The sequence below is a fragment of the Cupressus sempervirens genome, chromosome 8 (genome assembly GCF_028749045.1).
Source record: "Cupressus sempervirens isolate cs-2001-9-10 chromosome 8, ASM2874904v1, whole genome shotgun sequence".
NCBI classification, from domain to species: domain Eukaryota; kingdom Viridiplantae; phylum Streptophyta; class Pinopsida; order Cupressales; family Cupressaceae; genus Cupressus; species Cupressus sempervirens.
In genome coordinates, this window is record NC_143125.1 from 149,660,498 (window position 1) to 149,686,213 (window position 25,716).

The following is a 25,716-nucleotide window of genomic DNA, read 5'->3' on the forward strand; positions in this document are numbered from 1 at the left end:
TGGATTAGAAAGGTGGTTAATGATGGGAGAGAGGTGCAAATGTTTATCTGCAATCACCATACATCACATGCACTTTTCAGGAGCTTCGCAAAGAAGCAATTCCTGAAACCAGTTGAGACCAGGTATGCATCATATTATATTCTCTTGGAGAGAATGATTGAGTTGCAAGAGCCATTGCAACTCATGGTTATGACACAAGAATGGAATCGATGGCCTGAGTCCAGAACAGAGCAGGGGAAGAGGGTAAAGGAGACGGTGAAGAGTGATCAGTTTTGGAGTGATGCAAAATACATAGTCTCCATCATTACTCCAGTGTTTCAAGTGATCAGATATGGAGATGCAGATTCACGTAGCCTTGGAGAGGTTTATGAGTGCATTGATTCCATGCTTGGGCAGATGAGGGCTGTTGTGCGTGAGAGAGACCCCACTCTAGCATTCTATACGAAGCATATTGAGCCTATCATTCACCACAGGTGGGAGAAGTTGAACACTCCTTTGCACATGGCTGCCTATGCATTGAACCCGAAGTGGTACATACCTAGGCCTGGTAGAGTCACACCACTTCAGGATGATGAGGTGAAGAATGGGTTCTTTCGATGCATTGCCAAAATGTATGATACTGAGACTGCTAGTGAGATCCGTACCGAGTGGTCTGAATTTGCTAGTTTTTCAGGTAATCCTTAAATCTTGATTCAGTGCTCTAAACTCTTTATAATTATAAGTTCTTTTAATAATTAATTGTTACTTATAAGTTATAACTTTATTTAAGTTATTTATAATTTTAATATTATGTTGTAAACTTTAAAACTTGTAACTTGTAGGATACTCGGATATTGCAAAGGTGGATCTCAAAACCATGGCACAAAAGAATCCCATTTTGTGGTGGAAATGTCATGGGTCACAAAAGTTAAAGATCACCTCACTAGCCATTCGACTGCTTTCTCAGGTTTGTAATACTAATAACTAATTCCAGCCCTTTACAATCTTAACTTGAAGAGTTTTACCTTGCTGATTTTAATTTATGATTCATTGATTCAATAATTATTAATCATCGATTTACCATTTATCATTTGTTACAAATTGTATGAACATTTGTTTGTAACTTGTAAATTGTAACTTTCAACTTTGTTATCTCAGGTGTCTAGCTCCTCAGCTACCTATAGCTTCATTCACTCTGTTAAGAGGAATAGACTTACCTCTAAGAGAGCGGAGAAGCTGGTTGCTGTACATGGTCACTTGCGGCTCAAAGATCGCAAGACACGCGAGTACAAGGAGAGCCCTGCAGCACGATGGGATGTGGAGCCAGAGGATCCAGCTCAAAATGATGAGGATGCCGATGCAGAAGCCAATGTAGGGCTAGTTGGTGTTCCTTTAGAGGATCAGGATCTTACCCAGGAGGAGTCTAGTAGTTCCAGTGATGAGGACTTTGGCATAGGGGATGATTAGAGAGCACTTGAGAATCATCCATTCTCATTATTGGCATTTTGTCATTTTGTTGATTATACTCACTTTGATATGGCTATGATACATTATTATTATTTCACTATTTCATGCTATTCAACTCATTGTCATCATGAGCATCTTTATGATATATGATATTCATAAAATCATATTTGAACAATGAATTTTGAATCTTGCATCTTGAACTAAGTTAATTTGTCAAATGGTTATTAGTAATAGTAATGGTTATGAAATTTCAAGTTTAAAGTTTGAACTTATGGTTTGTGAATCACATTTTAATTTTCTCTATTCATTGTAGTCAACTATATTTGATATGTTAATGTTACATTGTTATATAATATATTGAAGTATCATTTCATAATTAGCAGTTTCAATCATATATATTAATAATATTATATATATACCATAGTTTCAAAAATCGCCATGAAATCGCCGAAATCGCGATAAGATTCATGGCTCCCGATTTTTTTGGAATTGGAAATCGCTTGTGGCGATTTTTTCGCGTGAATCGCCTGAATCGCCAAAATCGGTGATTCATGGCAAAAATCGCCAAAATCGCCATCGTGAATCTCCAAAAATCGGCCACGGCAGCAAGGATAGAAAGTTCAATTTTAAAAAAAAAACACATGTTTTATTTGCTTTCTAAGTTGACTTTCCTCTTTGTTATAACCCTAAAGAGCCTTCTATTTGCAAGAAGGAAGAGCACCAAAGAGATCAGAAGTCCATTTGGGGAGGCCATAAATTGCATTGGGAGCATTAAGGAGTCAATATCAACACTCCTCAACTCATTTGCAAGAGGTAAGTGTTGGTTTTTTTTTTGCATGTTAGTGTAGTATGCATTTTTTGTTAAATTTTTTTAGTGTTCATTTGCAAATCTTGAATGTTTTTTATTTTTAGTTTTACTAAATTGCAAACTAGGGTTTGTTGTTTTGTAGTTTTTGTTTATTAGTTGCAAACTTTGATTTTTTACATGAATTTTTTTATTGCAGCAGCCCTTTGCTTTCATTTTCCAATTTCCACAATGGGTAAAAAAGATGAATGCTGGAAATATAATGAAGAGTTTCCTGGGAGAACCAAATATCAAACAAAATGTATATTTTGCAAAGAAAAAATAAATTCGGAAGGTATCTATAGATTGAAATACCACATTGCTGGCATACCTGGCCATGATTTCACAGTTTGCACTCAACAAACCGCTGAGGCAAAATGCTCTTGTTTAGTGGCATTAGAAAAAATTGAACAAGACAAGTTGACTAAGAAAATGCAACTTGAAGGGTTAAGAGGTATTGGCTCCCGTGCTCCCACATCCGCAACCGCATCTACATCTGCAAGTGCATCTGCATCAGCTTCCGCATCCGTAGGTTGTGTTGGGGAGGGTTCTTCTAGGCCTCCTTTTCATCCTAGTGCTAGTGCTCATGTGAGTGTTAGTGGTAGTCGGTCTCATACTAAGACAGAGTCCAACACCAACCTATTGCGGCCTAGAGTGTGGAAAAGCAGAATGGATAGTTACTTTGTGCCCCGCACTACTCCTGGCTCCCAAACCACGCTTGAGGGCATGGGTTTGAACAAGGAGATTCATGATGCTGCCAGAAAAGAGATTTGCAAATTCTGGTACTTTTGCAACATTCCATTTATTGCAGCCAGGTAATTGATTCTTTTTTCTTTGTTATCTTCAAAGTTAAAGTTAAAAGTAAAAGTAAAACTTTAATTATATCTACTTGTTTTATGATTTTAGTTTTTGACATCTAAATTTCTAATCAATATCATTATCTATTTGTGACAGGACTCCTTATTGGCAGAACATGATAGATGTAGTTGCCATTTGTGGTCCGGGGTTTAAAGCCCCAACTGAGGCTGAGTTGAGTGGATACCTCCTGGAGGAAATGGTTGAGGATATGAGGCATGAGCTTGAAGACAACCGAAAGGAGTGGATCGAAAAGGGTTGCACCATCATGACTGATGGTTGGACAGATAGGAGGGGAAGAACACTCCTCAATTTTCTTGTATCCTGTGGAGGTGATTGATCATTCTACTTTCCTACATACATAATTTTGAATCGTGATTGACTATTTCAAATTTTGATTTGTTGATTGCTAATAGTAATTATAATTCGTTGTTTTGTTACTTGTAGGATATACCATGTTCCTCAAATCCATTGATGCTTCTGCTCATGTAAAAAACGCCATATACTTATGTGAGGTTATTGAGGAAGTTATAGCAGAGGTGGGGGAACAACATGTGGTGCAAGTGGTGACGGATAATGCAGCAAGTTATGTTGCTGCAGGTAAACTTTTAACTTTTTAAGTTTTGAAAATAAATTTATTTGAATTTTGAACTTTTTCTAATTCTAAATTAGAATTTCTAAGTTTCCTAAGTTCTAAGTTCTAACATGTTTGAAATTTGAATTTCTAATTATCTTAAAATTGTTGTAGGCAAACTTTTGATGGAGAGGCACCCCACCATATTTTGGTCCCCTTGTGCAGCACACTGCCTTGACCTCATGTTGGAGGAAATTGGCAAACTTGAGTGGGTCAAGTCATGTGTGGAAAGGGCAAAAAACATATGTAAGTTTATTTATAATCATTCATTTGTCCTTAGCACAATGAGGAAGTACACAGGAGACAAAGAGTTAGCTCGTCCAGGGATCACGAGGTTTGCCTCGAATTTCATCACCTTGCAGTCCTTGTTGACATCAAGGGATGATTTGAGGAGCATGTTTGTTGGGCGGGAGTGGATTTCATCTTCCTATGCTACGACCACTGCAGGGATAGATGTGGTGGATTGCATATTTGATGATGATGGTTTTTGGAAACCTGCTAGAGAAATACTTAAGGTAATTTTATTGCAATTTAACATTTAATATTTTACAGTTTACTATGCTAATTGTTTAATGATTTAGTTTTACCTTATATTATTGAATTATTCTATGTTTAAGTTTTGACTCAAATTTTTGTTTTACTTTATATGTAGGCCACTGAGCCTCTTGTATCTCTCCTACGAACTGCTGATGGGGAGAAGCCCTCTATGGGCTACATATATGAGGGCATGGATAGGGCCAAGGAGGCCATTAGAGCTCAGTATGCAGGAGTGCAGGAGAAGTATTCCCCTATTTGGGACATCATTGATAGGAGATGGCAGAATCAGCTCCACAGACCCATCCATGCAGCAGCTTACTTTTTGAATTCGGCATTTCATTTCCGTCCTGACTTCAAGGCGAATGAGGAGGTTCTCACCGGATTATATACAATGATCCAGAGGTTGAGTACTGATGAGGATAGCAGTGCTGCAATTATTGAGCTTGATAAGTTCAATAATAAAGAAGGGCCACTTTTCTCTAGCAGGGTAGCCATAGATGCTCGGGAAACAATACAGCCAGGTAAAAATTAAATAATATATTCAATGTTCATGAATATAGATTCTAAACTTAAAGTTGATTATGTAATTTTAGAGTTAACTTGTAATTTGTAATTTGTAAATGAGACTAATTATTTTTATTTTCCCTTATTTCAGATAGATGGTGGCAAATGTTTGGGGCCACAACCCCAAAACTTCAAAAAATTGCCATTCGTATTCTGAGTCAGCCAAGCAGCGCTTCTGGATGTGAGCGCAGTTGGTCCATGTTCGAGCACATCCACTCGAAGAGGAGAAACAGGTTGACAGTGCAGAGGTTGAATGATCTTGTCTTCGTTCATTACAACCTCCGTCTTAGGATCAGACAGATTTTGGGCACTGACTCCTCTCCGATCATTCTGGAGGAGATTGATCCAGAATCAGAGTGGCTCACAGAGGTTGTAGATCCAGTCTTCACTGAGGAAGACCGTGCGTGGATTGACCAGGTGGATATAGAGGCTGAGGCAGCTAGAGCACGTTCTTCAGGCATTGGTAGACGCACACGTGCACGCACAGACACAGGCCCTAGCGACATTCGTGAGCCCATCTTATATGCGGGAGATATGGCTCGACAGTCCTCTAGGACCTACATTAGACGCCTTGCTACTAGGCAGACTGGATACTCAGAGGCTGAGGCTGAGGCTGTAGCCGAGTTTGAGGATGATGTTGAGGATGATGATGACTATGAGCCTGAGGCTTGAGCTGGAGCCTTGTTTTTATATTTTGTTTACAGATATTGATACTGAATCATTGATAGACATATGTTTCAAAGTTTCAAACTTTCATGGATCTTCATCTTAGATTCTTACATAAATTTATGATTTGATGTCTTATGGATCATCTTACATACATTCTATGATTTAAATCATTATGATCATTTGATTTCTATTTACTTCAGCTAGCCTACAATTTACATTTTAGAATCTTAGATAACATAGTTACGTATGTGATGGATTTTATGTTTCATGTTTATGTATGTTAAGTTTTAACTTCTATTTGATGATGTTATAGTGTGCTTAAGTTATATTCAATAAAGGGTGCATGAAATAAGTTTTAAATTGTTAAAATCTTTAAATTTAAAGGGTTTTTTCAAATTTGCCGATTCATCGCCGATTCATTGCCGATTCATGATTCAATTCGGCCTTGCCGATTCTGATCCGATTCCGATTCACGTTTCTTTGATATATACTATGCAACCCCCTCCCCCCACTCCCTCTCCTCCCCCCCTCCCCTGAACGCCCCCTCCACTCCCCCACCGCACCCCTGCCGTCCCCAAATTGAGGCTATTTTTTTCCCGCACCCGAAACTCGTCCCGACGTCCCCCCGCACCGCCGCACCCCCGCGCTGGGGTAACACTGTAATTTACAAATGCAAATTACTTGTCAGCTTGGATAACGAGGAGGATTTGATTGGACAAATTCATATTTTATGTCCTTTAACCTGTAAGCACTGTACAGATTCCAGCTCAGCTCTAGAATGGTTGGTTCATGTAAATCTGTTATTTCACATACATGGCCAATTCAAGCTCAGCCTAACAGAGAACTGTCAAAAGCTTCATACAGCACCTTCTTGCATTGGTGAGCCTTTCTTTTTCAAGAGAAAGTTAAACAACATAAGCAGTTACATCAGCAGAAATTGCTGCAATAGCTCTGAATTTGGACCACAGTCGTCTGTATCTCCGCTTTGGATTAAATTTCTGTGTTTACATTGTAAATGGTGTCATCTAGAAGAACAAACAAAGCACAAGACTTTTCCTTCTTGGAGTTTTTCAACATTGGGATTCTTCAGGTTATTTATGGTGCTTATTATGTGTCTAAGATGTTTAGTTGTTCTCTCTTTTATGTATTCCAATTTCTAATTCTGTACAATGAGTACCAGTTGGTTGAAAAATGTTCTGGTTTGCTTTCTTGTACAGTAAGTTTAGTTTATTTGACTATGAACAGTAATGAATACATTTAATATTAACATGGTTAAATCCAAGTCATGGTTATATCCAAATAACAGTATCAACACTATTGATTATGACTATCATTATTACTTTGTTTTTTATTATGAACAGTTGTTACAAGACTATTATGAGATAGCAATGATACTGTTATTTTGAAGAATGTGCTTCAACTTATCAGTTTGTTTTTATAACAACTATTTTCATCATGCCAATTCTCTTGAGCACATGGATTACAATAAGCACATGGTTTTCTCTCTAAAGTGTGTCCTTTTTAGAAGAGATTGGAGGCTCATTAGCTTTTGTCTTAGATTTTGTTTTCTTCTTGCCTTTGGGTGGTCGGGTTAGTGATGCCTAACTGATGGGAAATGGTTCTAACTAGATAAGTTCAGCTTGTTCTCTAGTCAAATATTCAGAAAATGTGTGAAAAAATGACATAGTAAATGAATACCCTAGGGCATCTATGGTGGAATATTAAAGGTAGAAGAAAAGATTACATATGGTCCTTTTATATTGATTATTGAGACATTTGGTCTTTTAACTTCGACAAAATGAAGAGTATGGATTCTTTATTAGATTTATCTTTCTCAAAACTAGCCAACTGAGATCTCAAAGGTTTGAACTTAACCAAGTAATCTATAATGAGGGAAATGTATCAAGGAGAGAAGTCAATTCTACATCAATTTGCAAAGAACTTAATTTACTAATTATACCAAAAATAACTGTGAATCCATCTCATATTTCCTTAAGTGATGTTTAATCTTCAAAGTGGAACATGGTTTTAAGTAACATGTAAAGCAATCGAACCCATTACCGAATCAAGCTTGTCTGTTTGAGCAAATCCCTTGTGCTTCCAACTGAAATTATCTTGAGTATCATCCAATGTAGACCATATTCTCTTTAGATAGGAGTAATAATAAATGCATCTTTATTTTCCATGAATAATAGTTATGATGAGGGATAAACCTAAACGAATCAGAATCCCTGACATACCAGTAGAGAAAAATAGACAGTATATAGTAATAATATTAGAACCTCACAAATATGCATTAATATTGAAAATGAACCCCTCAAGCAAATTACAACACCATGCTCAACAGCTTTTCTCATAAATGAGCCAAATGACCATAAGCATTTTCAAATTGAAGTTCTCATTGGCAAGGTTGATTTTGAAAAATTGACATGGACAATAGCACTGCACTCAAAAATACCTTCCCAATGCCCATAAGAACTTTGCAATTGGATACAATGGATATAATCATATAAGACATGGCTTGTCAAAAAATACAGCAAATTTGTACTTCAAACTTAAATATTAGGCGTGTGTAGCAAATGTAAAAGGATAATTTATCATTGTGAAGTGCTTAGAGCCAACTATCCAATGTTTATAAAACTTCTTAAATTGGATACATGGAAACGAGTATTTAAAAAACTCCATTGACACACGAAATGGGGGCCAACACTATTTTGGCTTATTGTAATCCATGTGCTCAAGAGAATTGGCATGAAAAGGACACACTTTGCAATTGGATATAGTGGTTATAAGACATGGCTTGGCAAAAAATACAGAAAATTTGTGCTTCAAACATAAATATCAGGCATGTGTGACAAATCTTAAAAGATACTTTCCCATTGTGAACTGCTTAGAGCCAACTTTCCAATGTTTAAATGAATGCTAAAATTGGATACATGGAAAAAAGTAATGCATTTAGAAAAAACTCATTTGACACGTGAAATGTGTGTCAACACTACTTTGGTGGTTGGGCTGGCCTATGTGGTGTTTGGGTGACTAGTGTGGGTTATGTTGTCTGTTTTGTATGATCCCTTCCAGGTTGGTGAGGACTAGGGTCCCTGGTCCTAATATGATTGAACCATAAAATAATGTTCTATGCTCAAATAGAATATTATAATCAAGAAAAAATGAAATCATACCTCTTTGTCGATGTACTGAAAATATTTTGTTGAGGAAAGATGATATTTATATAAGGATTCTAGATTGTTTTGTTGGTGATGGGATTTGATGTGTTGGCAGAGTTGTACCTGGACAAACCTTATGGACTTTTTGATGAAAGTCCTACAAAATTTCCACAAATGGCCATAAATTTTTGGATTCAATGATGAGGTCCATTTTGTACTAAAATGCATCCAGCAACAGTTCTTAAAACACTTCCAAATTGACAAGGTGTCTTTAGATCTGAAATTTTGATACTACATCGGAGTTACGAATTGACTCATGCAGCTAGAGTTACCTGTAAATTTACCTGTAAATTTAAAATCAACATTCCATGAGAGTTGCAAAAAATGGATCTTGAAACACCTGTAAAGTCAATATCATCTTTCCATGAGAGTTTCAAGTAATAAGTGTTAGATTATACAGTGAACAATGGAGTAGGATACATAATGTACAAGAGGAACCTTGCTTATATAGGCAAGGTGAAAGATAGGAGGACATTGGATTATTACAAGAATCATATGAGATGAGACACAAACAGTACATAATCCGAACATGCCTCAATTGTGAAAAGATACTAGATGGGAATCAGTTGGGTAAAATAAACTCCTTTCACAGCAACAAAAGCTGACAATTGTGTATTGTGAGTGTGACCATTTAAAATTCTATCAAGCCTTCTAACAGAACATCACAAGCATATAGGCATCCAGTACAATTTCCTCATATACAAAATCTACTAGGTAGTAGTGGTTTTTGTTGCAAATATTTTGAAAAACTTCTTGACAAAAGGGAAGGTTGAGTTATTGAGAGAGATTGGTTTTGATGGAGGATACTTTGCAAAAGAGAAGAGCGCATTTGTCAAATATAGCACACAATCCATTTTGTTTTTAGCTTTTCCCATCTTTTAGCTTGGTACAACTCTTGCTTATTCAAGTGCAAAAAACATGAGAGAGAGCAGTTTTAAGTGTGGTGTACTTCATTTCAATAGATGGATTTTTGAATTTGGGCTGTTGATAGTTTAGAAGTGTGTTCATAGTTTATTGTAATTAGGTCTACTGCTTTAAATTTTATTTTCGGGGTAATTTTTTAGTACAGAATATGCTTTACTATGGTCTGAAATTTCAACAAGCAAATGAATAAAAAATGAGCCTAGTCTGTGGTTGATCCACCAGTAACTTGTAGGAATGCAGCAGGGAATATCAATCCACAAATGCAATTTGAGCTTTATGGCATATCCTTGACAACAAAGTTTAATTATCATTTTAGTGATATCATTATTGAATACATTACCTCGATCTTTTTTGTGAACTTAAATTAATTGCATGCCCATGCCATGTTCATGATCTGGGCTGGAATTATCTGGTCATTCTCACATCTGAGTTCAGGGTTGATTTGTAACAGTGGAAGTTGAGTCTCATAGCTTAATTATATTTTTCTTTCAGAGTGCACTGTGCTTTTCAATCCAGGAGAGGTTCAAGTGTTTGTGACATTCAGTAGCAGATTTTCAGACTTCGTGGAACTAACATCAATTTCTCTAGATTACTATTTTTTCTTTTGATATGATATTTCCAAATTTGATTGCAGGTTTCTAGGTGGATGCTAGAGCGCAAGGAGTTTGAACATGTAGCTGGTGACTATGCTCTCCTGTTGGACTTCATTGCCAAGGTACATGGTGAGTCTCATGCTGAAAAGTACTTTGAAAGTCTTCCTAAGAATATAATGAGGAGTGTAGAGGTCAATTCTGCTCTTCTCCAATGCTATGTTCGAAAGGAATCAGTTGGCAAAGCAGAGAAACAATTCAAAAAAATGGAGGAGTTAGGCCTTGCTAGAAATGAGCATTGTTTCAATCAGATTATGGAACTCTATATGGCCACTGACCGGTCAGATAAGGTTCTTTTAAAAATCAGGCAAATGAAGGAAATGAATGTGCTGCCAGATAAACGAACTTATACTCTATGGTTGAAAGCATGTGCTTCTGTTCATGATGGCATCGATGAGGTGGAGAAGATTGTGGATGAAATAAAAACTGCTGGTGAAAATAACATACACTGGTCAACATATGTCACCTTAGCAAACATCTACATCAATGCTGGTCATGTAGACAGAGCAGAATCTGTGGTAAAACAAGCAGAGAAAGTGATTCCTCGAAGATTCACCCAGGCATATGATTCTCTTATTCATTTATATGGTGCTCTTGGTAAAAAGGATGATGTTTATAGAATATGGAAATCTCTAAAAGAGTTCTCTGAGAAACCTGTTCTTTCAAGTTACGAATCCATGCTTCTTTCATTGGTAAAGGTTGGGGATATTGAAGGAGCTGAGAATTTTTTAAAAGAATGGGAATCTCATAATCCAATAAATTGCAAACTAGCCAACATACTTCTTGATGCTTACATGAGGAACGATATGTTGGAAAAGGCTGAAAAGCTTCATGATTACCTCTCTCAGAAAAAATGTAAATTAAATAGCATGCATTGGGCAACTCTTACAGAGGGTTATTTGAAAAGTAAACAGATGGGAAAGGCAGCTGTAAGCATGAAACAGGCACTTAAAAAAGATACAGCCAATGGATGGCATCCAAAGTCTCGAAACATCACTAGTATTCTAAAACATTTTGCACAGGGTGGCAATGTAGAAGGGGCAGAGGAGCTTGTTAATCGTCTTAGACATTTCAAATGTTTGACCACAGAGGTCTACAATTTAGTTCTTTCAACATATGTCAAGGCTGGAAAACCTGCTCCCAAAATACTGGAGCAAATGAAAAAGGATAGTATTAAACCTGATGAAGAAACTGATAAGTTGCTTAAGCTAGTCAATACTGAGGGTTTGAAGACATCGACTCTTTGAAAATGACTGCAGTAAATGGTTCAAAATTATTGATACTTTAAATTTTGTTGGCCCTAGCATTTTTTTATGCACCAATCAGCAGTTATTGTAGATGATATATTTTAGTTGATCTCAGGATCTGACCCTAAATGTTATAACAAGTAACCCTTGTTTTGTAGACCATTTTGAGTCAGGGATTCTTCTCTAGAGGAAGGTTTTGCGTAATAGGTAGACATATTTATAATAGCACAATTTTATGATCTTACAAGGCAACAAATGAATTGTTTGATGTGAATGTAACAAATGGAATTTAGTGATTTTTTTTGTCCTATGGCTATTGTGCTGCTTGGTTAACCTTTATTGAGTAGTTATTTTTAAGATATAGGAGATGCATAACTATAGAGATGAACAATTTTTCCCAAGAGTTATAGTTTTTTTCTCTTTCATGATCCGTTCTGGCCATGTGCCTGTTTAATTGCTTGGCCAGCTTTGCGAGGTGTTGTTCATAATGAATGAATGAAAGATTTTAGTGACGTCCATGAGACCAATGACTTACGGGACCACGAGCCAAAATAACTTATAAACTAATTCTATGTTCTTTTCCATCTCCGATCTCTTGCTATGGCTTTTGACAATCAAACTGATAGTCTACCTCATCTTATCCTCTTTAAATAAACTATGCATGGTTATGCCCTCAAAGATGAGCCCATAGTGGGCTTGGATGTTCGCATATGTGGTGCATTCGATGAGAAAGTGTTGTTTGGTTTCAACAACCCCTTCTTTGAAAAACTTGCAGATCCTCTCCTCCCATTCCTCTTTAGGCCTTTTCCATCTACCCGCCTTGCATCTAAGATGATGAGGACTTGTCCTCAACTGTTCCACTAGTGCCCTAGCCTTGCCATGAATAGTTGACCCAAGATAAGCCTAATTTCCATGCTCCTTTGTAGGGTTGAACATTTCAATATAGTGGTTCTTTTCTCACCCATGTTATGAGACCACATTGTAGTTTGGAATTTTCCCACTATAAAACTTATTTATTTCTACTTTGGTGATAGGACAATCTTGTAACATGACGTTTGAAGTGTACAACCGCTTTGTGTTTTGTTTCATTCAAGTCTTCTTCCTACAAGCCAAGCCCTCTTTTATTGCAACTTTGGGATGATATTGGTTATTCATGTTTTCAAGTTTCTTTGAATAACTTATTGAGTTATAGTTGTCTCCTCCAACGGCTACATATTGGCTTCTGCTAAAAGAATTTCATAGGGTACAAAGGCCTTGACTTTGTTATTGCTAATGATTAAGTGTTTCTAGATGCTATCTACTTGTCTCAACTCATACTTTGTCATGCTGCCCCCTGAAACCTTGCACTCGCAAAGAACAGTCAGAGTGACCAGTGAACCAAAGAGGGTTTTCTTGGTTGTCCAATTCCAAAGCTCAACATTTCTACATTTGTTTTGTAGCAAATAGGAAGCTTTCCACCCTCCTTGAATCCTTTTCTCTCTACATGTCTCCTAGCCAAGCCTATAATGGATGTCAATCACCAAATATTTGTATTCCTTCACAACTTCTAATAGATTGCCTTCGAAAAAAAGTCCAAGTGTCACCCCTTCCTTTTCAAAGAAAAAATCAAGATTTTTGTCTTCGCAATCTTCACCTACATCCCTACTTATTGACAAAGCACTCCAAAGTCTTTAAATGATCTTTTAATCTCTTAGTTTCTTTGATATTAAGATAATACCATCAGTGTAAAGGAATTTCACCACATTCTTAGCTAATTCGACCCTCTCATCGTCAAATTCATCTAGCCACAATTCTACTTTATCAATATATTAATCTTCCAATTGTCTTTGATGCTAAAATAAGATCATCAGTATAAAGAAATTTCACCACATACTTGGCTAATTTGACCCCTTCGCCGTCAATTTCGTCTAGCCATGATTCTAGTTTATCAATATATAAGCTTAGTAAAGTGGAGACAATGGGCACCCTTGCTTCACACCAATGCCACTGCCAAGACACTCAGAGGTTTCCTCTTTTGTCATGATTTTGGTTCTAAACCACTCATAAACTCTATGGACTACAGCTCTAAACACATCCAAAATGCCTAATTCTTCCATTCTTTTCCAAAGCTTATCTTTAGGTACTGTATCAAAAGCTTTCTTGAAGTCCATAGAACAACAATAAGCAACAAATCCTTGGTTGTTCCAAATTGTCTCTATCAAATGCTTAAGAATGGTGCACTGATCACTAGTAGTGTCTAGGTTTGAAACCCGCTTGCCCTTTTGCTCCTTTTCTTTACCCCTTTGCCCAACTACTGATTCTATGCTCCACCATGCTTCCAAAAGAGTTTACCAAATAAGGGATTAATCATAATAATGCAACAATTAGATGGATTGTTAATATCCCCACACTATTAAAAAGGGACAACCACAGTAGTAGTCTAGCCATCAAGAAAGTCATCTTGAATGACCTTGTTAAAGACACCTTTTTATGTGAGGAGCAAGCAGATTTGTTCCCCACTTTAGAAATTTAGCTTGAAGCCCATCAATGTAACAAGTATTACCCTTCACTAACTTCTTTATTCCAATTTTGATATCCTCCAGCGTGAAGACTTCCAAAGAAGTGATCACAATGGGAGGGGAGCCCTCATCGATTTGCTCATAAAGTGATTTTGAGTATTTTGTTTGTCCTTTCCTTTATTGTAGTTCTTTCAAAACGTCTTTGAGATTGTGGTTGCTTAGAGATATTAACTCCTATTGCCTTGAATTCACATACTCATACTCTTTTTTTTCTTGATTGAACCAATTCTATATATTTCTTCTTGTCCTCTATGCTTGTATTTTTCCCTTTTATAGTTTTCTTGATTGTCTTGCACTCATCATTGTAGCAAGGATTAGCTAGAAAGGTATTAGCAACCCTCTTTTTACCATGGGACCTTTTACATGCCTTTAGCACATTTTGTATGATAGGGATCAACAAATTGCTGTGAACATGTTCAATATCATTATTGATTAGATCCATATCCTTGTTATTATTTATCTTAAGGAATTGTTGTTTGAGAGCAGGACTAAAGATGTCCCTATTTTCCTAATTTATGAGTATTCTCACATAGCCAATGGATTGCTTATCCCTGTGAAGGTCACACTCGATATGCTAATTACTTTGGGCCAAGTTCAACCTGATATAAAGAGACTTGTGATCCAACTTCATCTCTATTGGGGCTTCCCCAACATCGATCTCAATTTTGAGAGCAGATGATATAATCTACCACACTGCCTATTGTGAGATTTGCACATGATATTCCTAGAAGTTGACCATCTGCCAATACATTGCAAATGACCATGTTGAAGAGACTACATATCCCCAATAGCTTTGCCCCAAAATGAGAAACACTCCCCTTGTTGTTCCGAGCGGTTCTTTTCTAGGGGATGGTCTTCGTTTTCTTCCAACCATCAAGGGTTGTCCTCCCCTTCTACCATGTTCAATTGCAACGATCGATTATTGACAATTCTAGCAGTAAAGTCTCCAACAAAGCAAAAAAGTCTTTGTTGTCTAAGTTATGTCTCGTGTAGAATTTAGAGTTTTTCGGACCAAAGTAACAAGCAACCAAACTACAAATTGTTTCATTAACTATGACCTACAACCATATTTATTGTTTGTTTGGGTCTTCTGTTACCACTTTTACAAATCTATACCACTTCTAATAAAAGTTGTGATTCCTCTACAACCCTTGCCAAATTCATTCTGTTTGTTCCAAATCGAAAATTTCTTGTAACCATCAAAATTCGGAACCATGGAACCTTCATGCTTATGAGTTTCAACAAGTATAATCATATCCCTCCCCTTTGCTATGGGCCCCAACCCAAGACCTGTTTCATGTGTAACCTCTACAATTCTCGCTAAAAACACTTAAGTGATCATGTGGGGGCCCTATTTCCTATTTCTTATTTGAGAGATGCTCATTGATTTGATCTTTCCCATTTTTCAGCCAAACCCACTTTCCCTCACTTCTGATTGTCTTAACTTTTTCGAACTCTTTCCTTTGCTCCTCTTGTTGAGCAAAAGTTAGATCATCATCTAGATAAATTTGAGTTCCTCTAAACAAACCTCTATTCCAAAGGATGATATTTTTATCCTCTAGATTTTTCAAGGGCACTCTTATGAGTCTTTCTCTTCCTCTAGCAAACCTATTGCCTATCTTGTATGCTTATTCAATATCACCTATTCATTTTAGGTTATCTCTAGGGGATACATGGCCAAAGGGATGGATATTTTTTTTGTTAAGAGTGATCTAATTTTTCTTTCACAAGCTAGTTTTTATAACCATTAATGTTAGATGTTGATTTATTTTCAATTGATGTGTGTGTGTGTGTGTGTGTGTGTGTGTGTGTGTGTGTGTGTGTGAGAGAGAGAGAGAGAGAGAGAGAGAGAGAGAGAGAGAGAGAGAGAGAGAGAGAGAGAGAGAGAGAGAATATTTTAATTTAGAGTTATTAGATTTCTATAGTCCATATGAATGTTCATGGTATTTCTTGGATTTGATAGTATACAAAGTTTTTATTATTGACTTTTTAGATCACAATACACGATCCATCATTAGAATGCAAGAAAGAAAAAATAAAATCCATTTCTCAAAATAATTGATTGGCTAATGGCCCTCTTTGTAACACATATTGTGCTTCAGTACTGCAACTATGTACCTATATGATAAAACTAAACATTAACAATTAAAGAAGAAAAGGAAAGAAAGGGACACTAGGTTGTAACTGCACCATTTCAACACTCCTATCTCTTTACAATTCAAAAGTCATATAACAATAGTGTTAGATGGGACTACAACTTCATGGTGCTAGAGTTTTCAAGACAAAAGTCACTTTGGGCAAACATGGTTGCCAAAAACTTTAGGAAAAGCATGAAAATGTGTCACAATATACTTATCCTCTACTAAGGCCTATAGTCAATCTAGATTTGGTACAATAGCCTTTCTGTTACTTAGCAAGACAAAACCATGCCTTTTGTGAAGTGGCAGTGGTGTGCATTGCATTTTTGGAAGAATCTATCTGTCACAATGTTTGTGAAATGTGAGGGTTTTGGGTACTAGAATGTTAAGAGTGCACTTATACCATTCCAATCGGTTAAAAATTAAGATTAATTATAGTAAATGTAAAATTACTAGGTATATGTGATGTCAACATGAGAGGCTTTTAATATTGAGATCAGGTGGTGTGCACTATGAAATTCCTAATGTTGAAATTATATGTTTTAGGAAAAAGAGTGCCCCTTTTGATTTGTGATCATTGACCATGTGTAAAGTATGATATGATGTGTATTCGTTGACCATGTGTAATGTTCTAACATGATGTGTATTTGTGATGTTATGTGTAAGAATGTACATGACATTATAAGGTGCATTATGGATTCTTGATATGCCTAAGAGCATCTAAGAATGGAGGTACAAAATAGAGCATGTGATTGAACCACCACTTATGATGTGTAATATTTATGTGTAAAATTATCTTGGAAAATGTGGTATTAAGCCAAATTGGTGAACCCAAGTGTGGTGGGTAACTAAAGAAATGAGAGACATCTTGATGGATAGAGGTTAGATGCAAAATGTAAGTGATAATCTTTTGTAACTATAGAAATGTGAGATAATTTGATGGATAGAGTTAGATGCAAGTGATAATCTTTTCTTGACAATGCCTTGATATTCTATATATGTTGTAGGTGTTTTGCTATCGAATAATACATTGGAGTAAGTTTGATTTTTAAAAAGATTTTTTCTAGGATATATCTCATGTTTTGTGTCTTATCTTTTAATGTTGTTGTAGACTTTAGCTTGGATATATTTTTCATATGATTAATGTAGAAAATGTCTTGAATAAAGTTGCAAGTTCTTCATTGAATTTTTCTGGCATTAGGAGTATATGGACTGGTTTTCGTTTCTTATTTACTAGTATTTATACCAGAAAGAGGTGAAAACAATTCATATTTCATAAGATAATTTGAAAAGTTCAAAAAGAAAGAGATGAGATAAGATAAGATAAGATAAGATAAATTTATTAATGTCCAACAAGAGACCAAGGAGGATCTAAGGGACTAGAAATAGTACAAAGGGCAAAACGCTAGCAGAGGGAGCACCAAACGACCGCCGTAGAAAGAATGTGAAAGCAAAACAACAAAAGAACCGAGAAAAACAAATAACAATAGCTAAGAACTCCTCATAGGCGAGAAGTAGTCCAAGATGGAAAGGTGGACATTCGTATGAAATACAATTTCCATAAGTGAGGGTTGCAAATATTAGCTTATCTTCTTTCACTACAATACTATGTGTCGTTCGCCTTGTGAATGACAACTTGAATTGTCACATATTATGAACTAAAAGGTAACAATCTTAATCTACATGAATTATTTTGTTACAAGTTACAATTGAAATATTATTGGAAGAAAATCTTGCACATGCATACATAAAACTAAAACATCAAATTTTATGTATCACTTGTAGTCAAATATACTTGGTACAAGTAGATATCAATAGTACACTATTTTGTTTTCAACTGATTAGCTTAAGGAGCTTTCTAATGAATGGTTCATAAGGCACACCATTTTCGAAGGTTTCACAAATGAAATTACAAGCAAAGTGGGATAAACTTTGGAGAAAACTTTAGGGTTAAGCGTACTTGAGGTGGATAGTATTAGGACGTGTGACTTATAAAGTCTCAACGCTTCAGCTTTGTGAGTGTCATCTAGATGCAATGAGTGCTAAGTGTTCCATTCATTCTCATGAGAAATGAGTTCTCACGAACCACTGCTCATGAAACATGGGTCAATGAGTATGACTGAGATACTGCATAGTTGAATCATGATATAACAATTTGACTTGTAGAAAATATCCCCTACTTATCAATTGATAAGCTTAACAAGATTTCTAATGATTAGTTTACAATATACAACACTTGTTGAAGGTTTTGCTAATGGGATTGCAAGCAAAGTGGGATCAACCTTGGAGGAAACTCTATGATTAAGTGCACTCAAGTTAGTGTAGTGCTGGGATGAGTGACATACCATAAACTCCCAGTTTGTAACCTTTGTTAGCATCACCTACATGTAATGAGTGCCAATTGTTTCAATCATTTACGTGAGAGATGAATTCTTGTGAAATACTATTTATACAATTCAAGTCAAAACTACAAAGTTGAATGTGAATAGCTATATCATAATTAAATTTAACAATAATACATTTTTTTAAATATAATTTTTTTGATACTAATTATAAATATTCAACTAAGATTTAAGCAACATTGTTTATATCTTTAACTTTTAGATTTTGGTGTATCGCTATTTCAATATATTATCTAACAAAATTTGAAATATTAACAATAATTTTACTTTTAATTGCAAATGTCAATTTTTAATTTAATTTCATTTAAATTTTTTTATAAAAATATTCATTGAACTAAATTAATTTTTAATAAATAATTTTATAAAAATAATCATTAAACTAAATTAACTGTTACTGAAAGAATAAATCTTTTATTTTATTCCCATATATGGAAATATATCTACAAATTTAATATTTAATGTTTGTTGATAAGACAATTCATTAAATTGTTTACTTTTCCAAACCTTTTGTATCCTGTAGTCTCAATGAACGCTAAGGGGAAAAATATTTGTTTATGCTGTGGGAAACTTCAACGCGACCGAAGAGTTATATGACATGATATTTCTCTGCGACATTTTGTCAAACAATTTTACCGCCTTAGCTATGCTTCCACAATTTGTACGACCAAAGCATTTCCAACCATAATATATTGCAAAAATACATCTTCCATTAGGCTTTGATATTAGTTCCAATTAAAGATTGATACTTTTTGTTGGAGTAATTTCGCATATGATTTATGGTTTCATGGTGTTCTGTACTTGCAAGGATAAAAACCAAGGTATGTGTAGATTTGTCAATTGTACGTTGGCATTCCATGTTGTATTGAAATGGCATGGATGAGGACATCGCTTGCATGTTGTAGATTGATGGAGTTTGGGTTTGATAAACTTAATCTGTTCCATATTCATGGAGTTTGGGTTGTACATGGATTTGCACTTTGTGGATACTTAACCATTTGAGTCTATGTGCATTCCAATTATGTGAATATATGATATCTATCATTTGAACATGAATATGTTTTTATGAGTGGTTTATATATATATATATATATATATATATATATATATATGCACTTTTACAAAAGGTTTAATCATAATTTATAGTTTTAGCAACTTCAACTTTAAATACAATGATTTTTTTCTTTAATGTAATAATAATTTGTCTATTGGATTGTTGATGATGACAATGATGCTATGTGAGGTCTAATATTTAGTTGGAGTGTTGGCATGATGTAATATAGTCTAGAAATGTAGCATAGAGACGTTTATGATGATGTTGATAACTTTATATTATTTTTAGTGGGAGATTTCAGATTTCAATAGTAAGCTTTTAGTTTTTTTATTGTGTGTACGTTTTTAAGATCAATGTTTCATATCACACTATGCAATCCATCATAAGGATGAGAGAGAAAGTAATAGGTAACTTTAAAAAGATCTTCTCTCACACTCTCTCATCTTAGTAGTGGATCATAGAGTGTGGCTTAAACTTCAATGCCAAATAATTATGCAAATTTAAAAAAATAGAACCTTATTATTAAAAATAAATGGATTATGGAAATCTAATAAAAGATATTTTACAATGTTGTGTCATTGTGTCATTATGGACTCTAGATTATATTTTCTGGTTTCTGGCATGATAAGTGAGATTTTGGACTCTATTGTTTGAAAAGAAATGATTTTATTTTCTAAATATGTAAACTACAATGTCATAATGAGTTTCTAGATTTTATACTAATCACACAAAGAGAATTTTTGAAGTGATTATAGGGAGTCTTCTATTATTGAGTACAATGATCATTTTCCTTGTTCATTGTAATGTTTTAGGAGGAGTTCATGAAATCATTGGTTGAACATTTCTTGATGTTTGATATTTCTTGATGTTTGATGTTTGATGAAATCAAACATTTCTTGATGTTTGATTTTATTTTCTGAATATGTAAACTACAATGTCATCACGAGTTTCTAGATTTTATACTAATCACACAAAGAGAAATTTTGAAGTGATTATAGGGAGTCTTCTATTATTGAGTACAATGATCATTTTCCTTGTTCATTGTAATGTTTTAGGAGTTCATGAAATCATTGGTTGAGCATTTCTTGATGTTTGATATATATATATATATATATATATATATATATATATATATATATATATATATATATATATATATATATATATATATATATATATATATATATATATATATATATATATAATTTTTAAATTTTTTTTTAAAATTTGATCTGCAATGTTTGATATATTTGAGTAAGGTGAAACATTAGTAATATACCAGAAATTGGATATTAGAATGGTGTCTCTTAATGAGCTTTCAACAAAAGAAGACAAAACCTTCATTTAAATTTGTATGCAAGCTCATATAAATCTAATGAGGATATCATTTTTTATATAGAGAGTCAACATGGCTCAACCTCACAAAAGGAACAACCTTATACCCCCAAGCTTGAAAAGCCCCATTTGATATATAATAAATAGATATGTAATATCGACCTAAGTTTTTATTCACATTCTAAGGTTGTTGGTTTTGAGGACTAGTTTGGTAAAGGAGCAAAACACTAGTCGGTACTCTATGAGGTATCATACATTCTTCATTTATTTTTCAAATATTATGAGAAGGCGTTCATTGCGTAGGGGAATTCTCTTGATAGAGATCAAACCTTGAAGGATTTCCTTGTAGTTATTCTTTCTTGGCTCACATATTCTCAAAAGTTTTTATTTGACTAACCATTAAGTTTGGAGGATCTCAAAGAAGATTTATCCTCCATGAAAGATGACAAAGCATCGGGGCCTGATTGTTTCCCATGTGAATTCTACAAAGCCTTATCACCTTGTGTGGATCATGACCTCCATAAGGTTTACATGGAGTCTTTTGACATCGAACCTTTGGGCCAACTCATAAACAAAGGGGATATTTAATTCATCTCAAAAGTTCTAGATCCAAAGTAAAAATTTAATTGATAGCATATGTAGAACCAAAAAGAGTATGATCAATATATCATAGCATGTCCTGATACATCACTATGTTCATATGAGTGTACACACTAGGAGTGCCTGTATAAAGGCCTCTAAGATGCATCTAGAATGTCTCTAAAAGGTGCTAGGAGATAAGCTTGACAACTAAGCACACGTCCTCCATTGTGCATGAATGTACGTGCAACAATGAGAGGATAAGCATGACAAGGTGTCCCACGTGTGGAGATGTTGTAGACACCATGTGCTCAAATAATGTGTTAACTCCTATGTTGTAGACACCATGTGCATAAATGAGGTGTGAACCCTTGTGTTGTCAACATGACAACTCACAAGAGTGCACATACTCCTAGGTGACTAATAAATAAATATTAAAATAATGCATTAACCTCAGTAAACTTGAGTAAGTGTAAATAGTGAATAACTATTTACACCAACACCCCCCTTAAGTGCAACTTAGGGGAATGCCCTTAAGCTTACAAAAACTAGGATGAAATGCATAACGAGTCCTGACTACTAGGCCATGTTAGGTACCCATGTACATAATGAAATGCAATTTCTCAAGGAAAATCTCATGGGAAAAACCCTCCCCCAAAAAGAGAGATGAAAAGACAAGATGCATGGATGGATGGAATAATCAAGACCCCCCTATTACGACATACATCAAGTATATACAATAGTGAAGAATGAGAAGAACAAGACCTCATAAGAGGAAAAAGTCCCCCTGTAAGAAAGAAGAAGGAGACAAGGTAGTCCACCCCCTAAATGTAAGGTGCCGACTAGTGAGAAATACTCCAATGTAGAAGCTTATCCATGACCACTGAATGATGTTCCTCCCCTTTGGAAGAAACAATGGAAAAGGTACTAGTGAGATGCTTCCCCCGGGTGTGGAAAGAATCTTGATGATGAAAGGTGTCTTTGAAACCTGCTCAACTATCCCTGTGTCAATACTGATGGTGGCTCCTTCCAAAAATACTGAGAAGAAGTGCAAATCTAGCAAGGATTGATGTAGAACCTATTTCAAAGAGTAAATTGTCTCCTCAAATGACAAAGAGACCTCCTGCAACTGTTGTACATAAGGATACACAATCACATAAACTTGTAAAGAATGATCATGTCAAGAATGGATGTGAGGATCAGAGTGGGCCCTTGCAACAACTGTAGAAGGATCATCCTCATCAAAGAGAAGTGACATATCATCAAAGAAGTCTCCCAAATTTGTGATGTGTGACTCCACAAACAAACCTGAAATGTTAGTAAAGAAGTCATCACTTGAGGTTGGAACTAGAAGACAAACTGTACCCTGTTGTGCTAAAGTACATGAATTTTTCACTGCAGCAAAAAATGAAGAATTTGGTCAAAGAGAAGATGAATATCATCTAGGATGTCTCCCACATCTTCAATGTGAGACTCCATGAACAACTTGGCAATGTCTGGAAGGAAGGAAGTCGCATGAAGGTAAAGTAGGAAGACATAAGGGGTCTTGTTGCACTAAATCCAAAGCATCTATGGCTAGAATAGGATCAGTAGGACCAACAGGAGCATCTGGAGGTGTGATCTCATCTAGAGAGGATGCAACTGCAACTAGAGGTAAAAGATCTTTTGGGAATGGAGGAATTTGTGGATCTCCATAAAGCTCCCAAAGATAGATCCAAATATCATATAAATCTTTTGACTTCAAGTCATCAAGTGAATCTATAACCTCCATATCCATAAATAGAAAGAGTGCACGACAAAGGATGGAACATGTGTCCTCATTGTATAAAAGCCCTCTTGCATATGGTAGTGCATTATGTTGACTAAGATATGGGATAACCAATTGACTCTATTCCTGATAGTTGTCTAGTGTCAAGATAATCAAATCTTCCTCTTCCATGATGTACTAATCAATGTAACCCCCAAAGATGCAAAATAAATCAAAGAACCCCCCCAATGTATGATTTAGGCACTTGGTAGCCACTTGCCAATTTAGGGCCTATTTCTGAAAGCAGTATTTTTGTCCACAAAACCTATAATACGATTATAGATCTAAAAATTAGACAAAAAAAATGCACTTTCAAAAAAATGGAACCTGATTTGGAGTCTAGATGAGCCCGTACTAAGCATTTGAATTGGCAAAAATCAAGATTTGCGAGTTGCAGAAAAATTCAAGAATAGAGATCTCAAACCACCTGTACCAATGTGTAGATCACAAAATTCTACCCCAAACCAAAAAAAAATTGCTCGCAAAAAAGAGTTCATATGAGGGAGATATCACTGTTTGTCGCTGCTATAATTATTTTTCCTAAATCGTCGCCATCACGCCTCTAAAAATCAAATGTTTCTAGATTTTGCCTCAAATGTCCGATTTGGATGAAACAAAATCTGATTTGGGGGTTTTTTGACCTTCTAAATGTGATGCAAATATTTGATTTGCACCAACAAGCTTCAATCTTCACCTGCAGAAATCTCTCCTACTACCCTGATGGCCAATTTTTTCCAAAAAAAATAATGCAGATCCAGAAAAAATTGTAGAGATGTAGATGAAAAAAATGCAGATATGAAAATTAAATGTACAAATCTGAAATGATCATACCAATTTCACAAATCGAGCCTTTGGGTTGCCGATTTGCAAAAAAAATGTTGCCTCAATTTTGACTATGGCCCAACATAGGCAAATTTATAGTCAATTCATTGAATCGACATTTTGAAAGTAATGACAAGGTCTAGTTTGGCTCTAGACACTCCCAATGACTATGATAATCTAGGTTTGGGTCGGGGTGATGAAGCAAGAATGGTCTCAAATGGCTATGTGAAGAGAGATTCTCCAAGAGCTCTATGACAAGAATCTCCCTCAGCTCTGATACCATGTAAGAATTTGTCTATAGCTCTAATACCATGTAAGAGTGGAAAAATTCACCAAAGATCGAAGAACTCAAACACAAGCAAAATTGTAGACCAAAAAGAGTATGATCGATATATCATAGCATGTCCCGATACATCACTATGTTTAGATGAGAGTACACACTAGGAGTGGCTATATATAAAGGCCTCTAAGATGCATCTAGAATGTATCTAGAAGGTGCCAGGAGATAAGCTTGATAACTAAGCACATGTCCTCCATTGTCCATGAATGTATGTGCAACAATGAGAGGATGAGCATGACAAGGTGTTCTACGTGTGGAGATGTTGTAGACACCATGTGCTCAAATAATGTGCTAACTCCTATGTTGTAGACACCATGTGCATAAATGAGGTGTGAACTCCTATGTTGTCAACATGACAACTCACAAGAGTGCACATACTCCTAGGTGACTAATAAATAAATATTAAAATAATGCATTAACCTAAGTAGACTTAAGTAAGTGTAAATAGTGAATAATTATTTACACCAACAATAGCCTATAAATTAAAAATTATCAGATTTCCACAATCCATTTGAAATAAAAATAAATTTATGTTTCTGGATTTGATTGTGTATTTTTTTTAACACCAACATTTCATATCGCATTGTGATCCATCATTAGAATGAGAGAAACAAGAATAAAATAGAAAAATGTGATCCAAAATGTTGATGCTAAAATAAAATTAAAAAAGCAATCAAATTGAGAAACAAATTTTTTTTAATAACCTATATAAAATTTCAATGTCTCTTACAAGATCATTACCAAGGCCCTTGCACTTAAAATTATCCATCTCCTTTCTCTCTCTCTTTTTTTTCCGATGTGAACTAGTTTTATTAAGTCAAGGCCATCCACAATAATGACAGTTATACCATGTGTTGTAATCCCAATTGTAAGATTTGCCTTGCTTAGGTGCATGAACGTGCCTTTAGATGTCCAGTTGGAGTTTTCTTTGGTTCTGCATTCTTGAGCTCTATATCCATATTTTTGACGGATGTAACAATGTCCTTCAAATCTAGATGTAGCAAGTATATCACTTGACTTTGACCTTCATTCATGTGCTTGGTGTCCTTGCTTCTTGCAATTAAAGTAGTTCCTAGTAAACTTTGGTTTA

At 35.3% G+C, this 25,716-nt stretch overlaps 2 protein-coding genes across 2 annotated transcripts in view; both read left to right on the top strand.

Annotated features, from left to right (window-relative positions):
• LOC149541990 (pentatricopeptide repeat-containing protein At4g02820, mitochondrial-like) overlaps window positions 1-11,904 on the top strand; it is a 69,054-nt gene extending 57,150 nt beyond the window's left edge. The window contains exon 3 of the mRNA XM_089797042.1: window positions 10,332-11,904. Coding sequence (XP_089653168.1) covers window positions 10,332-11,594 — 1,263 coding nt within the window. The 3' untranslated portion in view covers window positions 11,595-11,904. The remainder of the gene's footprint in view (window positions 1-10,331) is intronic.
• Window positions 2,307-5,743, top strand: LOC149541991 (uncharacterized). Its single transcript, XM_089797041.1, has 6 exons — window positions 2,307-3,105; window positions 3,245-3,477; window positions 3,593-3,745; window positions 3,894-4,294; window positions 4,432-4,837; window positions 4,972-5,743. Exons 1-6 carry the CDS (start codon window positions 2,432-2,434, stop codon window positions 5,550-5,552), a joined length of 2,448 nt encoding a protein of 815 aa, XP_089653167.1. The 5' UTR covers window positions 2,307-2,431; the 3' UTR covers window positions 5,553-5,743.
• Window positions 11,905-25,716: the final 13,812 nt, after the last annotated feature.

Excerpts from the sequence above, each read along its gene's own strand:
- LOC149541991 (XM_089797041.1), top strand. The coding sequence starts at position 2,432 with ATGAATTTTTTTATTGCAGCAGCCCTTTGCTTTCATTTTCCAATTTCC. Across the intron at positions 3,106-3,244 it reads ATTCCATTTATTGCAGCCAG|GACTCCTTATTGGCAGAACA; the intron begins GTAATTGATTCT and ends TATTTGTGACAG. Across the intron at positions 3,478-3,592 it reads TTTTCTTGTATCCTGTGGAG|GATATACCATGTTCCTCAAA; the intron begins GTGATTGATCAT and ends TGTTACTTGTAG.